The sequence below is a fragment of the Rhipicephalus sanguineus genome, chromosome 10, assembly GCF_013339695.2.
Source record: "Rhipicephalus sanguineus isolate Rsan-2018 chromosome 10, BIME_Rsan_1.4, whole genome shotgun sequence".
In the NCBI taxonomy this organism is placed as follows: domain Eukaryota; kingdom Metazoa; phylum Arthropoda; class Arachnida; order Ixodida; family Ixodidae; genus Rhipicephalus; species Rhipicephalus sanguineus.
The window spans coordinates 146097762-146113320 of NC_051185.1; the positions used below are offsets into that span (position 1 = coordinate 146097762).

The window sequence follows — 15559 nt, forward strand, 5'->3', positions numbered from 1 at the left end:
CCCATTTTTCGTGAGAGAAAAGAACAAACAAAAGAAGTCCGTAGGAGTCAACCTTCGCACATTCCGAAGAACAAGTATTTGGGTTTTAAAGAACTAAAGTTTCGAAAAATGAAACTCAAGGTCAAACAGCGGTCCTTGCCGCTAAACTGTCACCACTATGGCGGTGATACGAGTCGCGTAATGGATCAGTCCTCGTCGCTGTCGGACAACACGTCGCTGTAAACACTGGGGCTCTTCGATTTTCCACTTCTGGCTACCTGCGGGCTGCCAGAGCCAGCCAGAGCGCGCTCGTTTTTCTCGGGTTGCTCCGACCCCCCCCCCCCCCCATAGAATAAAGAACCAGTTTAGAGAAGGGAAACTGTAGCCTCGACAACAGTACGAAAGATAAGCAGCGGTAGCGCATGGAACTACCGAAGGCACCCAAGAGATGGCGCTGCGTAAACAGGAAGCGGAAAACAAAATTTCTTGTTTTTTGTTTAGGTAGAAAAAAAGCAAATGGCTGCCTTTTTTATTCCGTACCGGTATAGTACCGGGTAGTACCGGCACGGGTGCCTCGGCTGGTTCTTTATTCTATAGCTATCCTTTTTAAACAGAAGTGGACGAAAGAGGCCGGGACTCGTGTAGGGCTACGGATGTCTCGTTATCTTTCGCCCGCCTGTTTTAAGCGCGTCGATACGCCCAGCAGCACGCCAAAGCACCCTTCGGAACGCAGTACCTGTGCGTACGAAGGTTACATGGAACCGAAAGACGTTACATTGGCAACTGGCACCAGTAAGAACAATTCACGAGTGAGTAGAACGAACAATAATCTTTATTGACAGTGAGCAAACGGCAAAAGTCCCTTGTTAAAACTAATTAGACGGCGTGTGTTGCCCGTTTCCACCGTCAGCTAGCGCTCACAATAAGCAACTTGTAGTGTAGGACGGCGTAAAGCATCAGCATTTTTTTTTGCTACAGTTTCAGTACTTGCTTTCAACGAGTACGCCTGAAGACCCCCGGGTTTGTTGTTATTACAACATATTGCGGTCAGGCTGAGAACACCAAGCAGGTTCACGCAAAGAAATCACAATATAGCGGAGGTCGACAGAGTGGCAAAAAACATGAGCATTTTAATACGTGCACGATAAATACAAATACACAGAAATAGACAGCAATGATCACAAAAGCATCAGCACACAATCAGTGACGAAAAACAATTGCGCACAGAAAGCACAAGCCCTTGCACATGTGCAGAATCTAGGCTAACGTACATAACTGCACAAACTTGGATATGGATGAAAGCATCAGAATGCAAATGCCAACAAATAAATATCCACGCACAAGAAAAGGAAATAAACTATGCGCTGAAAATGCTCACATTTTTTTAAATTTTATTTTGGGAACCACTGATGAATCTCTGCTGCTTGGCTGACATTTTAGCAAACAATGAAGCATGGCCCATTGCGTGAGATTAACCTTACGCCTGCAATGTTTGAGGGTGTTTTCGCTCACGCGGCAATAAAATTTGCACACTTTTTGACTAAGCATGTGTGGTGGTCTCCGTTCCAGTGCACAAAGGAGAAAACCACAGCTGATAGACACATCAGTGCAACATCTGCAAGAGGTGCTGTGGGAAATCCTACTAGATGCGCCACTTTCGGAATGCGTGAATAAGCAACCTATGCTCTCATAACTTCTGAAGGGAATGGTCATGTCGAAAGGCTATTCTCACCGCATTCTATCCACATGACAAACAGATCAAGAAGGAGTGGGATAGCTAAGGGAAATATCATCACTTCAGCAAGCCTGTCACACAACGCTGAGCCGCTTAGTAGAAAAAAAATGACCCGCGCTCGTTAACACAAACAGAAATTCGAAAATACTCGGGAAACACACGCAGATTTGTCCACGCGTGTTAGCATACAACTCAAAAGCGAGAACAGCGAAGTGTGATATGTTAACAAGGTCACAAAGCAGAAAGAAAAACGCTGAGCTTGAAAGTATGTGTACCTGCCATCGTCGGGGAACCTGTGGAAACTGATGCCTTCGCCGGTATCAGAGCTCCTGCGCACCATACAGCAGCACAGTGACCGTCCACCATAATTGCAAGTTGATGACATCGGTGAATTAAAAAACTTTCGTGCGTATTTTAGACAACATTAACGATAGAATTCGCAAGAAAACGGAGAGCAGCAAACCAGCTGCCAACCATCGGACGATAACTGCGCATATTCTGCGCGTTATCTGCGGCACCCGAGGCGCAGCGGCACACTTTTTGCGCTTCGTCACTGGTCATAGCGACGGTCCGCTTGCTCGTTACCGCGCGCCGGCCGTCAGCGGTGAGCGACAAGGCAGAGGTATCCAGCGTTGCCATGGCGATGCCCAGAATTCGAAGGCGGTCACATTGGCAAATATGCCAATTCATGGCTGCCGCTGTACCTCTACCTAGCGAAACGTCCGCTGTACATGGACACACCACTGTCACACCCCTTAACCTCAAAAATAAAAACTGCACGCAGACTTTCGTAATATTCAAGAACACATGGCGAAGTTTATTAACCACGGTTATATTTAATTATTCCATCATTCGTGTCAAGACATAACCCACATTAGGCTACATTTCATCTTCCCTAACATGGCATACATACGTGCCAGTCATTAAACATACAAAATTACCCCTAATGAAGTGAAGCAAGCTGCATTCAGGTGCTAATTGATCGTGGGGGAGGGACAGCCGGGTGTTGCCGACCACCAGAGACGTTTTTGCAGATTTCTACGTGTAGCAGAACCCGTTTGCCATTTCGATTTGGTCACGGGTATGGGTTAATGTCGCTCTGGCACGGGCGACGAAATTACACCGATTGGATGAAGACGACAGCGTTGTTGTGGGGCTCAGCCAAGAGCTGCCCTGTTGACCGACCCAACTCTACCTAGAGTTTACCACACTACTAAGCCTGAAACGTTCGAGACACGTGTGCATGCGCTAGTGCAAGGTAAAAAACCCATTATGGTTGAAATTTTGGGAGCCCTCCACTACGGCGGCCTTGTTTTGGCGCGCAAGGCCTCAGAAACTTATACGCCTGTCGCTCGGCAAATTTAATGCCATTTACAGCGAACGTCACTCCCTCTCATACGGGCTAATATTCGCCAGCAAACACCACTTCAACCTACGCTTCAATAACACTTAAACTCATGTCGCCCTACAATGCTGCTCACACTTCAGTGTTGCAGCTAACAAAGTAAAGTAATAATTTCTAGGGTTTTACGTTCCAAAACCACGATGTCATTATAAGGACACCGCAGTTGAGGGCTCCGGCAATTTCGACCACCTGGAGATCTTCAGTGTGTACCTGACCTGCAGATTTTCGCCTTTATTTAAATGCGGTCTCCTCAGATGGGATTCAGTCACGACTTTCGGGTCAGCAGGCGAACACCATAAGCATTGGACCACGGCTTACAAAGTTTGCACCGCAGCTTACGAAGTCGTGGCCGTACGTGCCACCGGGACCGAAAATCTCCCGCCAAAGCATTTGAATTGAGGAATTCGGGGTAGAAGTCACGTGGCAGTCCATGTTTTCAATCACTGAACAACAAATTTACTCCTCATTCAAACATTACTTTCAGTTACGCAAGAAAAAGCACTTTTATGCGGAAATGATAGCTGTATTTCTCTTAAATATTGCTTTTATTACGGCGCCTCTGGCGGATTTTTTGGCGTTGCCGAGGGCAGATTTGAACGGAGCCACTATGGTTTTTTTTTAGCTGTGACGGGGTCGATTTTTTCGCCCCCCTTCGGTGTTGGCTGGAACTTGAGACTTTCCGAGGCCTGCCCCCCCCGCGGTGCACTTCCGGTTGGCGTTCGTTTTTCTCGGGTTGGACGGTTCTGGCGACCCGCGGGGAGCCCGAGGGTCGCCAGAAGCTTCCAGAACAATTTAGTCGTGGAAGCTCTCTGGAATGTTTCAGGCTAGCAGACGCCGAAAAGAGACGATACGCGCTTGCCGCCATCTTTGTGAGGACTCGACGGATTGCAATGCGGGCGCTTGCGGACTACACCTTTGCTTGTCCTACGCTCGGGCCGCTCGGCGCCGTTCCGCCGTGCAAGATGGCGCGATTACGAGTGGCGGCGAGCATTTGGAGCTAATGTTTATTGCTTTTCTTATGTGTCTCGTGAAGTTTCCTTCCGTGAACAACGCGGCGAACTGTCTCGTTCCTGCGTCATACACATGTCCCAAAAGTTATGTACACGTTCGTGCGAACGCATGGAGACCCCTTTCGAGTTAATTTTTTCGTAGTAGTATTCGATTGTGGCGTCGTGTGTGCTTTATGTGCATTTAGCTGAGACGATTGTGATCGAACTAGGTATTTCGCTCCGTCACATGTTTGCGTGCGTGAACCCCGTCAGAACTTAACTATTTCAACTAGGTCTGCGATGTTGATACAATGCACTGATCGAATAAAAGCGATCGCGACAATTTTTTTGTGTGTGATGCTCGTTGGTCGCGAACGGCGTGCGAGCGTACTTCGATCTACGGGCGTCGATGTGAAAAAACGAAGATGAATTTTTGTTGCTTATTTCATCGTCGGCTTTGTCTTTTTCCATCTCTTAGTAATAATTCCATGCAGTATGTACGCGGTTATCACCTAGTAGCTCAAATAAAAGCTGAGCTAGTACATGAGATTTTTTGAGTACCACTTGGACTGGAAAAGAGGCTCAGGCAACATCTGCCAAAACGAGTCGAAGACACGTCACATGAACGTTTATTTTAGATATAACGCGCACTCGTGGTACCCATACTGCCGCATGTCTCAAGTTATGACAAAACGCAAGCTGGTCAACGCGTGTGTGCGACGTAGTACGCGATAGATCCTCGAGCTCTTTTGGGGACACGATCACTTTCGTGAGATTTTCGCGTCGTGTTGTGCAGCGACTGTTGCACGTACTAAGCAGACGTGAGCTGGTTAAGCCGTTAGCGGCGCGGTAGCTCACCTTGCATCGCTATCGTGGTGCCGTGTGCCAGCTGGCTGTTTTGTTCGCGGACGGGGCGAGTTGCGCACGATTTTGCAAACATACGTGATCGTATCCCAAATCCGTATGCTCGAGAATATCACTTCAGCAAAGCTAGCCACATATTTTCAAGCGGGCAATGCAGAAAAACCAAAGCGCACGCGGCGCAAAGTTTCGTTTGCTGCCACGGCGGTAGCGTTTGTTTACGTTCACGCTGGCTGTCCCAGCGTTCGATTTTGTAAAACTCTTCAATTTCGAAAAAACCGGCCCTGCTTTGGTCCACTGAAACCTTTTCGTGAAGCTTTGCTGTAAAGAATCTTCTGCTTCTGTTTTCTCCAGTCTCGCCCGCGTATTTCGGGAACTCCGTGCGGCCGCGATGTGGCCTGATTTTCGTCCGTCTCTGCACATGTAATACCGTATTTACCCGCATAATTTGCGCACCCCTAATATTTAGCCAGCTTTGCTAAAAAAGAAAAGATATTTACTCGCATATTTTGCGCTCCCCGCCCCGCTCGATCCAGCTCGCCGGCGGGCGCACGGGGAAACTTTGAACGGCCACGCCCCGCGGCCCTCACCGAGCAGGCGAGTGCAGTCATACACAAGACAGGCTGTGAGTGCGAAGTCCCTTCTTCCAATTACTTTGTTCTATTCTCCGGAAACCACTGAGACAGTACCAACCGTACCTGAACATCCAAACCTGTTCACGGGTTGTCGGAACTGTTCTAGCGTTCTCCCGCCACGAGAATGCATGCACGTGACACGGCACGGACTACTTTCTGCATCGGAGGCGTGCGAGGGCCAGTCGCGCCAACATTTCCCCTCGCTGACCCTCCTCCTCTGCGTTCGCGCTGCGACGCAGCCTTCGTTGATTTCGGAAGTTTAGGTTTCGCGATCAGCCAGTTGCGTTTTTGCTGTTCTCTTGCGCTGGGCTACAATAACTATTCGGCAAAATTCAAGCTCACTGTTATAGAATTTGCCTAAGGAAACGGGAACCGTGCCGCAGAAGAGTTCGCTTTTTAATACAAGACCAGGAAGGAGACCGTTCCAAGAACCGAAGCATGGAAAGTTTCTTGCCGTTGAAGAATACCTTTTCAAATATGTGCGAGAGCTTAGGCCCACCGGTATCGCCGTGCCGTGGCACCTCGTTACTCCCAGCATTGTCGCGAAGAGCTTCAAGAGGACGCCTCAACGCACTCGACGGAACCAAGGACGACGCGCTTTGGGAGGGCGGTGACAGCGGCCGCGATGATGATTCTCAGTCGGACTTCTCAACCAGTGATTCTGACTAGATCGTGCATTACCGAATCTGGCTGGTTAAAGTACGTCCTAATTATGTTAAAAACCCTTCGTTTGCGCTATAATTAATTTTCTTCTTTAATGTACTATATCGCGCGTGTTAAGACTATATATTGTGCGTTATTTCAGATGTGCTCGCGAAATCTCCGCGTAATTTGCGCACCCCCTTTTTGGAGCTTCAAATTCGCGAAAAAAAGTGCACAAATTATGCGAGTAAATACGGCAACTTTTCTTTTAAATGCGGCATCGTGGTGCACTCGTCGAGTATTTGGACCCAGACAACGCAAAGGCATCCTAGGGACATCCAAATGACATCCCTTTTTGGAGTTCGGGACATCCAAAAGACGTGCCACACAAGGTGGAAAAACATCCCAAGTGATACAAAAAAAGACCTTTTTGGGATGTCCCAAAACTGCATGCGTGTGGGATGTTATTGGGACATGTGGCCACTTTTTACTGCAGGATTATTTCAAAAGGGTGGGACATCTGCTCCCATAACATGTTAACTTGCTTCATCGCGCTCGACCACCGCCTACCTGAGAGAGCCAGTTGCCTCTCCAGGAAAGCATATTCCTCGTCCAACCAACCCACTTTTTTTTTTTTCACATAGATAACTAGATAACTTAAAACCAAGTCATGTGTTCAGAAACCAAGCAAAATGCATGGAACATCAAGTGACCAGCAAAAATGATTTATTGCCTCACTATTATATGGTACTACAATCATGCCGAGAAGGACAGAGAACTTGGTATTGATGAGCGTGTAGTCTAAGGTGCACACTTTCGAGTGGAGGGCCTTCCATGGCGTCCAGCAAAAGGGCTTGCAGAGGCAGCTGAGGACAACAAAAACAAAGCCTGCATGTATGTATACGTACTGCACACAACATGCATGAAAATGGTGAACAACAGGAACATAGCATGACTATATTGTCTTATGTCTCCTGAGACTAAACCTCATTCCAGATGCACAAGTGCCTGCTTTTACTTATTGCTTTGTCAACACTAGAATCATGAGAACTCTGTATTTATGAGCATGACCTCTGTGGTGCACGCTTTCAAACGCAGAGCATTCCAGCTGGCGTCCAACAGCAGGGCTCGCAGAGGCAGCTGAGAACAAAAACAAAGCCTTAATGTACATGTCCATACTGCACACACAAACGCACAAAGATGGTGCACAACGGGGATATAGCATGCCTATTTTGTCCTGTGTGTGTGTTAAGAGGTTAAAGGGACCGACAACCAACTTTTATGGTACCTATTTTCTTTAACGCGACAGAAAGCTTACCAGTCAGAGTGTATAATCAAGGAATGGTGATGTGGAAAATGCCGTGAAACATTTGTAATTCGAATTTTTCTATCTGCGACGGATATGAAGTCGTATACACACGTGACAAGACATGATGCAAACAGTGAGCGTGACAGCGGTTCGTGTTCGAGCGCGGCGGTTTACTGCGTGTGTGTGTACTCGCGCGCATGCGCTGCGGCTCGACATGGTCCACTGGCTACCGCGAAGGCAGCGCCGTTACTTGTCACCATGCAACTCCTTTTACCTCATAAGCAGCACAGAATAGAGCGGGGATGGATAGTAATATACATACTAATATTTTTAGGACCAATAATGGCACACATGACGGTATCAGACTACGTGACTTTGTACAGCAAAGGGATCAACTCCGCAATCTAGCTTCAAGGCTCTTGCGATAGGTTGCACAACATGCCTTTTTTTTGTTACTTTTAAACACAATTTAGAGATATAAATCCTACTCACAGCCCGAAAAGGATGCTGGAATATGTCAGTATATAGCGCGGTCTTTTCATTTCTGACAGGATCTAATCACAAGTTCTGGCCAGTTGTCGGTTCCTTCTCCTTTAAGCCTGGTTCATACTGAAGTGCTTGTAAACAACAATGCACAATTTTACTTATTGCTTTACCAACGAAATTCATGCCAGGAATGACAAAGGAATTGGTATTTACGAGCATTACGTCCAAGGTGCACGCGTTTAAACACAGAGCCTCCCAGCTGTTGTCCAGGAGCGGGGTTCGCAGAGGCAGCTGAGGAAAAAAAAACAAATCCTTCATGTATACGCATATCCACTGCAAGCACAAATATGCATGAAAGTGGCGCACAAAACAAACATAGCACAACTGTGTTGTTGCATGTCTGCTAGTTTAAGAGGAGTAAAACCTGCTTCATAATTACTTGCTCATAAGCAGAAATTTCTCCTTTTAGCTTACTCTAATTATGTCGGTTACGACTTTCGCATTTACAAGCATGAAGTCTAAGCTGCACGTTTTCCGTCTCGTAACCTGCATGCCTATGTCCAGGAAGCTGAGCACATGCTATGTCATTACCGGTAGGCAAAGGTGCAGACATTTGGGGTAAAGGTGCGCACCAGGGGCACCACTACTAGAAGCAGCTGAAAAAAAAGAAAAAAGGTCATGTAATATGTGTACACAGCTAGCACATGCAAAAAGAATATCATTGAGCAACAGTGCATATCACAAATGTGCTACATTTGTTTGGAAGTAAAACCTACTTGACAAAAAGAGTGGGCTAGTTGGTCATTTCGGTTGTGTGAAACTACTTGACTGCTGGTAAAGGATGAAAACAACATGCACTGAAAAAAAGGCGGAGGTATCGGGAAGCCAGACAAGGTGCCAGTTGCTAATATGCACCAAGTGACTGAGCAACAGGTTCTGCTGCTTCATAGAGATGTAGCAGAAACACCAACATACATTTTTCAGTTTGTTGTTTCAGTAAGACAAAAATCATGATCATAATCACAAACGATACGGTATATACCAGTACAAAACTGGGCTGTGCCCTTTTCTTCTGATAACCGGCTAACTGATGGCCAGCAGCAGGACTCACACGTGCAACTGAATAAAAGAATAGCAAGAATATGCGCTGTTTTGAACATAAGTTCTGGCTTTTCTTACAAATGGTGTCATAATGAGAGCAAAAAATTTGGTACTGGGCATAAACTGAGGGCAAGCCAGTCTTGTGTGCAGCAATGCTTAATTCATGTCCACAGCCCACTACAAATGGTTAAACTTGACAGATGCATTTGACCATTCCAATTTTTTTTTACGTTTATGTCAGTTGCCGTGGAAAACATCTACAACAAACCTTTGAAGTTTTTTTTTCTTTGTCGTCCAGGACTGCTGATCGTTCTCCACGGCACTACGCACGCGCCGGCTTGCAGTTATCGAGGCAGATCAGCCATGTGTTCCACGATCGCGGTGTCAATCTACACACGTGGCCGACAACAACAACATATCAGCATTGTGAGCTTAACAGTTTCTGCGGAAGATAAACCAAATCGCGTCACAAATAAAACTTACTCCCACGTGCCATTCTTGCTGCGAGGGTCCAGTTCAGCGTACGCCAACCTGCGCGCGGTGGGGAGCCAAAGAAGAAAGTGCTAAGAACGTGCTGATTGCAGTAATCCAGGCATGTCAAGTACTTACCGAAGAGGTGGAAAAACGTTGAAATCGGCAAGATCTTGCAACCAGGCAAACACCTACGGCATGCGCGCTTGTGATTTTTCGACGAAACGTCACGGATCAAACACCTAAAAACGAGGCCAACGAAGAGTCTGATCTATCCGAACTCCAAACACGCCGGGCGCCATGATGGCGATGGCGATGTCTGCGCAGTGCTCGCAGCAAATCGTCCACTATTTGAGCAGGTGTTGGCTCGCAGTAAGCGCAATTAAAGAACAATTGCGTATTAAACCTAAGAAAGAAAACAATAAAATAACAATATTTCATTCAATTCTTCTAAAGTTAATATGTCGGTGTTTTTATAAATACGACACCACCACACCACCGCTTGTGCGGTGCGGCCGCCGTTCTCTGATCTTTCACTTTCACGAAAAGCACGGCGTGCGTGGCGCGAGTACGTGCGCCGTGCTACTGTACCGCCTTTACCAAGTGCAACACTTGCTCACGCAGACAGCAATCGATCCCTCGTCCTCGTTACGGCGCGACATTTAACAAGAAACAAAAAAAAAACCAAACGAACACTTTCACAAAAAACGCGGATATATTGTTTTTCATGTGCATGTAGATATGCAATTGTGCACGCGCACCAACCATGCTCTCCGGCGGAGTTGCTGTTTCCGATTGTTTAGGATCGCCAATTTTCAACACGTACGTAGCTTATTTCACCGCTAACTTGAAGTCCCAATCAGATCCTACAAGGGATGTTTTAGGAATGATCCCTATGCACATGTCTAAAGGACATCCTAAAAACCACCTTGTTGGGATGTGGGACGTTTGGACTTTTTTGGGAAGTCCCTGGTATGTAGTGTGTTGTCTGGGGAGTCGGCACTTCCATGCCGTCAATGCGAACGCAGAACGGGATGACGAGCTCCTCAGCACACGTACGAACTATATACTATATACGAACTGAAACAACGGCCGAGGCGCGCAGGAGGCGGCCATATTGAAATGCCGATGGCAGTATGATAACCGAATTTCTTTTTTTTTTTTTCTGTACTCGATTCTAACGCGCATGCAATTTTTGGACTCATTTTACCGAAGAAAAGGTGCGCGTTAGATTCGAGTAAATACGGTAAAGGCATATACCATAAATATGAAGTAGATTAAACATAACGCTTATCATTGTGGCATGGCACAAGCATGTGACTTGCTTACACCCTGCTGCAACCAGCTCGTGTGGTACGGCCACGGCCGCTTCACTGGCCCAATGCATTCATTGCGTTGGCTGGGACAAATCGCTGGGGGAAGGCCAGTTACGATCACGTGATCAAACATGGCAGTGCCCATGCGCTGCTGTGGAAAATCGTCTATAGCTTATTTAGCTGTTTTTAACAGCGAACATGTTGGAACTCGCCGTAGTTTGTGCGGTGTCACCAGAAGACTCCTCAAGTGGGTATGCGCCACAGGAATTGGGCAAGCCTCACTACTGTGTACAACAGGTGCGACTGTAAAACAAAAACACATGAGAAATAGAGAAAGTAAGGGGATAAAGAATAGAAAGAGAGGCAAGGAAAGGGATAGAAAGAAAGAGGAAGAAAAAAAGATATGGAGAAATAAAGGGGATAACAACATCAAAAGATATAGAGACAGAGAAAGACTTAGAGAGAGAAAGAGATAGAAGAAGCAGACACGAAAAAGAGATAGCAAGACAGAGAGAAATTTTAAAAATTAAAAAAAATTTATTCAGTACTGCCAGCAACCTTTTGGTTACCAAGGCTGGAGTGGTTACAGTTGTTAAAAGTTAATGTCGTGTTACAATGACAAAATAACAATGAAATACGAAGAAATAAAGAGAAAGAAAAGCAGAGAAAGAGATAGAAATAAAGAATAAAAAATGGAGAGAAAGACAGAAATAAAGCGAAACAAACAAAATTAAAGAGAGGGAAGAAATGGAAGAAAGAGAATTAAAGGTAGAAAGAGTGAGAAAGAAGTAGATAAAGCAAAAAGAGATACAATAAGCAGAGAAAGAGAAGTAAGGAAGACAAAAATAAAGAGAAACAAGGCCACCCAGCTGCACTCTACCCTCAGGCCTGGCATCACTAGTGCAAAGCTGCCATAATCTTCTTTTTCAACTTGGTGTGCATTCAATTTTGGTGAAAATGATTGAGAATGCGTTGATCTCATGCCTATTATCAACTGCTATTTTCGCAACACTCATGTGTGACTGTGGTTATTTCTATAATGTGGTACTCAGCTTTACCGGTTTGATATCACTTCTGTCACAATTACTGGTATTTTAAATATACACGTAATTTCGTGGCATATTCAATAACCATCTTTTTTAATTGTTCGTTTCTCACAGTTCGTGCTGATTGTTGTCTGTGAAATACCTTTCGTAATAAATATTTTTATTACACGCTTTGGTGGTGCGTTTTACTCCAGGAGTTTTATGACATATATTTTGCCATCTGCTCCTAAAACACCAACAGCTACTCCGAAGTAGCATTTCTTCTGCTCCTAAATCTGCTTTAAAAATGTCCCTTGGTTGTCTAACAGCTTGATAATAATGGCTTGATTCTCTGTTGGTCCTCGTTAAAATTATGCATGTTGCATACATGGTGCACTCAAAGGTGGTCAAACATGGTATAGCGATAAACTGTCTGCACAGTTTCCTTCAGAAGTCATGCCAGCACAGGGTAGCTGAAAGCGTGCAAGTGCAAGGGGCGCGTCTGACAGATGCGGGGTTCTCTCGTGAACTGGTGGATTCTGTTGCGGAAAGCCTTCTCAGTGAAGTAAACACTTGTACTCGCTCTTCAACGGGTGAAGGCCGGAGCTGTCTTGCACATCGCTGTCTCGCACATTGCTTGAAAAATGTGGGCAAAATATGTGGGGTTTATATGCTCTCCATTGCACCTGGCAAGATGATGCAATTGTACCCAGCTGTGAATAAGAAAAAAAAAAGGCTAGTGTGCTAAAAAGACACACTGCTACCAGGTTTGTTTCCTGTAATAAAGGCATTGTTTACAGCATCCCGTTGTCTTATGACAAATGCTACGCAGGAAAGACAGGGTGGTGTTTAAAATGACAGGCCCAGGGAGCATCGAGCAGCGGGGTCTGGTTGGAGGGGATTGGCTGACCATCGTAAGCGGTGTAGGTGTGCCCCAGCATTTAATGCTGCTTGTGTGTGAGAACGGGGCTTTGACCGGGGTCGGCGAGAGATTATCAAAGCCTTGCACATACACAGGGATACAGACATGCGTATGAGTGTACACTCAATCACTCACACATAAAAAGAGTTAAGGCTATCGCAAGGCTGCATGCGCTAGGCATAGCTTGGCACTCGTAGCTTTTCAAGCTTGGCAGAGAACAGCGCTTTGCGATAGGTGGCGAGACGCTGGAAGTTGTAAAGGAGTACGTCTACTTAGGACAGGTAGTAACCGCGGAGCCGAACCATGAGAGTGAAATAACTAGAAGAATTAGGATGGGATGGGGCTCATTCGGCAAGCATTATCAAATCATGAATGGTAGTCTACCACTACCTCTCAAGAGGAAGGTATATAACAGCTGCATCTTACCGGTACTTACCTACGGAGCAGAAACCTGGAGACTTACAAAGAGGGTTCAACTTAAATTGAGGACGACGCAGCGAGCGATGGAAAGGAAAATGATAGGTGTAACCTTAAGAGACAGGAAGAGAGCAGAGTGGGTCAGGGAACAAACGGGGGTTAAGGATATCATAGTTGAAATTAAGAAGAATAAATGGATATGGGCCGGCCACGTAGCACGTCGGCAGGATAACCGGTGGTCATTAAGGGTAACTGACTGGATTCCAAGGGATGGCAAACGCGTGAGGGGGAGACAAAAAATTAGGTGGGTAGATGAGATTAATAAGTTTGCAGGTATAACGTGGCAGCAGAAAGCACAGGACCGGGTTGATTGGCGGAACATGGGAGAGGCCTTTGCCCTGCAGTGGGCGTAGACAGGCTGATGATGACGCTGCAGTCAGTTTACATGTGTGTTTTGTAGATGTTATCACATCTTATGTCGTGTTACCAATAAAATTTCTGTTGAGGTCAAGCAAGTGTCCTGTGTGCATCTTCATTCATCCCTGTCTGTATCTCGCTGATGAAATGTATTCATGTCAAATCCAGCTAGTACATCTTTCAGCATTAATGGTGCATGTATTTTTTTCTTGCTTGTAACCCAGACCAGCATTACAGAAAATTCAGTCGGAGCTTATTTAGTTGGGTTGCGAGTCATGCACAAATTTCAGTGTATGACATGGCTTCACGACAATGCTTCACGGTGATGCAGGAAAGGTGGCAGTGAGAGCAACAGTTGAAACACAGTGAGGATGGTGGAGTGACACTTGTGACTGAAACTCGGTGAAACTAAGGTTTTTGCAATATTCTCGCATATCTACTTGGGTGATCTATATCAAGGTGTAAAATTAGTTTTCCTGTTTGAAATAGGTGGGCAATATGTGAGGGCCTTTTTAAAATTTTTCCATGGGTTGCACTTGGGGATGCATATTATGTGCAATACAGTATCGGTATCCTTTCTATGTGCCACACTATTTTTTTGTTGCAAATTTGAGCTAACAGAGAAGTCTATCTGGCCTTTGCAGCACTGCCTGCTGCTGGTGGAAGTGAAGATAGAATGTGTCAATTTTCTACTACTTCACACAGTGCAACGACCCATCGATAAGTTGATGATTGGCGAATGACGCATCCTTGTTACCTACAAAAGGCAGGGGACATTTGTCAATGTACCAGCTGTAGATGCCACAGCATGGAAGGCCATAAACAGAGTGTTGTTTTTTACGCAGATGATGACATTTGTGAATGCCTGTGCTGTCAGCATGAAGGAAGCAGCCTCCACTCCTCGTCAGCCTCAGTGCGACACAAGTCTTCCCATCCGGTTTTCCTTGGGCCCTGGTGAGTGCCACCCATTTGCCGCATTGTTAAAGTTTTACAAAGAGGGAATTTCTCGTGTTCACTTTCAACTGCTGTTCAATTATGCTCACTGAGTTTATGTATATTTGTGTGCAGATTTTAAATATGCAATTATTTTTCTAATATCTTATGTAGTTATCAAAATATCAGGCATTTTATACGCTTTTTTGGGAGCAAGATTTTTTGAAAACTGAGAGTTACAAAGTAAATAAGCACATAATAATGACCTGGGATGAGAACTGAGTGCAAGAAAACAAGAATGGATGTTTTAAACCCATTTGAACAAAAGTTATGGTATGTTGAACACTCACGAGTGAATCTGTTAAGCTGGGATTTCTGTCACGAATGTTCAACATAACATAACTTTTGTTCATATCCGCGGCGGCTGCATTTTCGATAGAGGCGAAAATGCTTGTTAGATTTAGGTGCACGTTCAAGAATACCAGATGGTCAAAATTTCCGGAGCCCTCCACTACGGCGTCTCTCATAATCAAATCGTGGTTTTAGGACGTTAAATCCCAACAATTATTATTATTATTATTATTATTAAGTCGAGTCCACTTATAACAATAGCGGTTTTAACAATATATCGGATATAACAATGGACAGCCGCGGCACCGTCAGCTTTTCATTGTATTCTATGGCAAAATAAACCGCTTATAACAATGCTGTCATGATGCAATATCGGTTATAACAATTAAATGTGGGCACTGGAACCAACCCTGAACGAAACAAAAATGCAAAACGCTGCGACAATGCCACCCCAACCCCGCCTATTACGCAAAAGGGCATGAGAGCATACGCGCGGCGGCCAGGCGACAGCGCACTTGGCCTCGCACGCGGCGAGTGCACGCCGAAGAGGCTCGCATGACACCGC

At 45.6% G+C, this 15559-nt stretch overlaps 1 protein-coding gene and 1 long non-coding RNA gene across 4 annotated transcripts in view; one reads left to right on the forward strand and one right to left on the reverse strand.

Moving 5' to 3' along the window:
- LOC119372552 (protein NEDD1) overlaps positions 1-15559 on the forward strand; it is a 74971-nt gene that overhangs the window by 20481 nt on the left and 38931 nt on the right. For all 3 annotated transcript variants that reach the window (XM_037643034.1, XM_037643035.2, XM_037643036.1), the window contains exon 7: positions 14556-14664. In XM_037643034.1, coding sequence (XP_037498962.1) covers positions 14556-14664 — 109 coding nt within the window. The remainder of the gene's footprint in view (positions 1-14555; positions 14665-15559) is intronic.
- On the reverse strand, positions 9426-9917 carry LOC125760154 (uncharacterized). The gene is made up of 3 exons (XR_007417797.1): positions 9752-9917; positions 9626-9673; positions 9426-9531 (listed from the first exon to the last, which is right to left on the reverse strand). It is a non-coding gene; the product is annotated as an uncharacterized LOC125760154 (long non-coding RNA).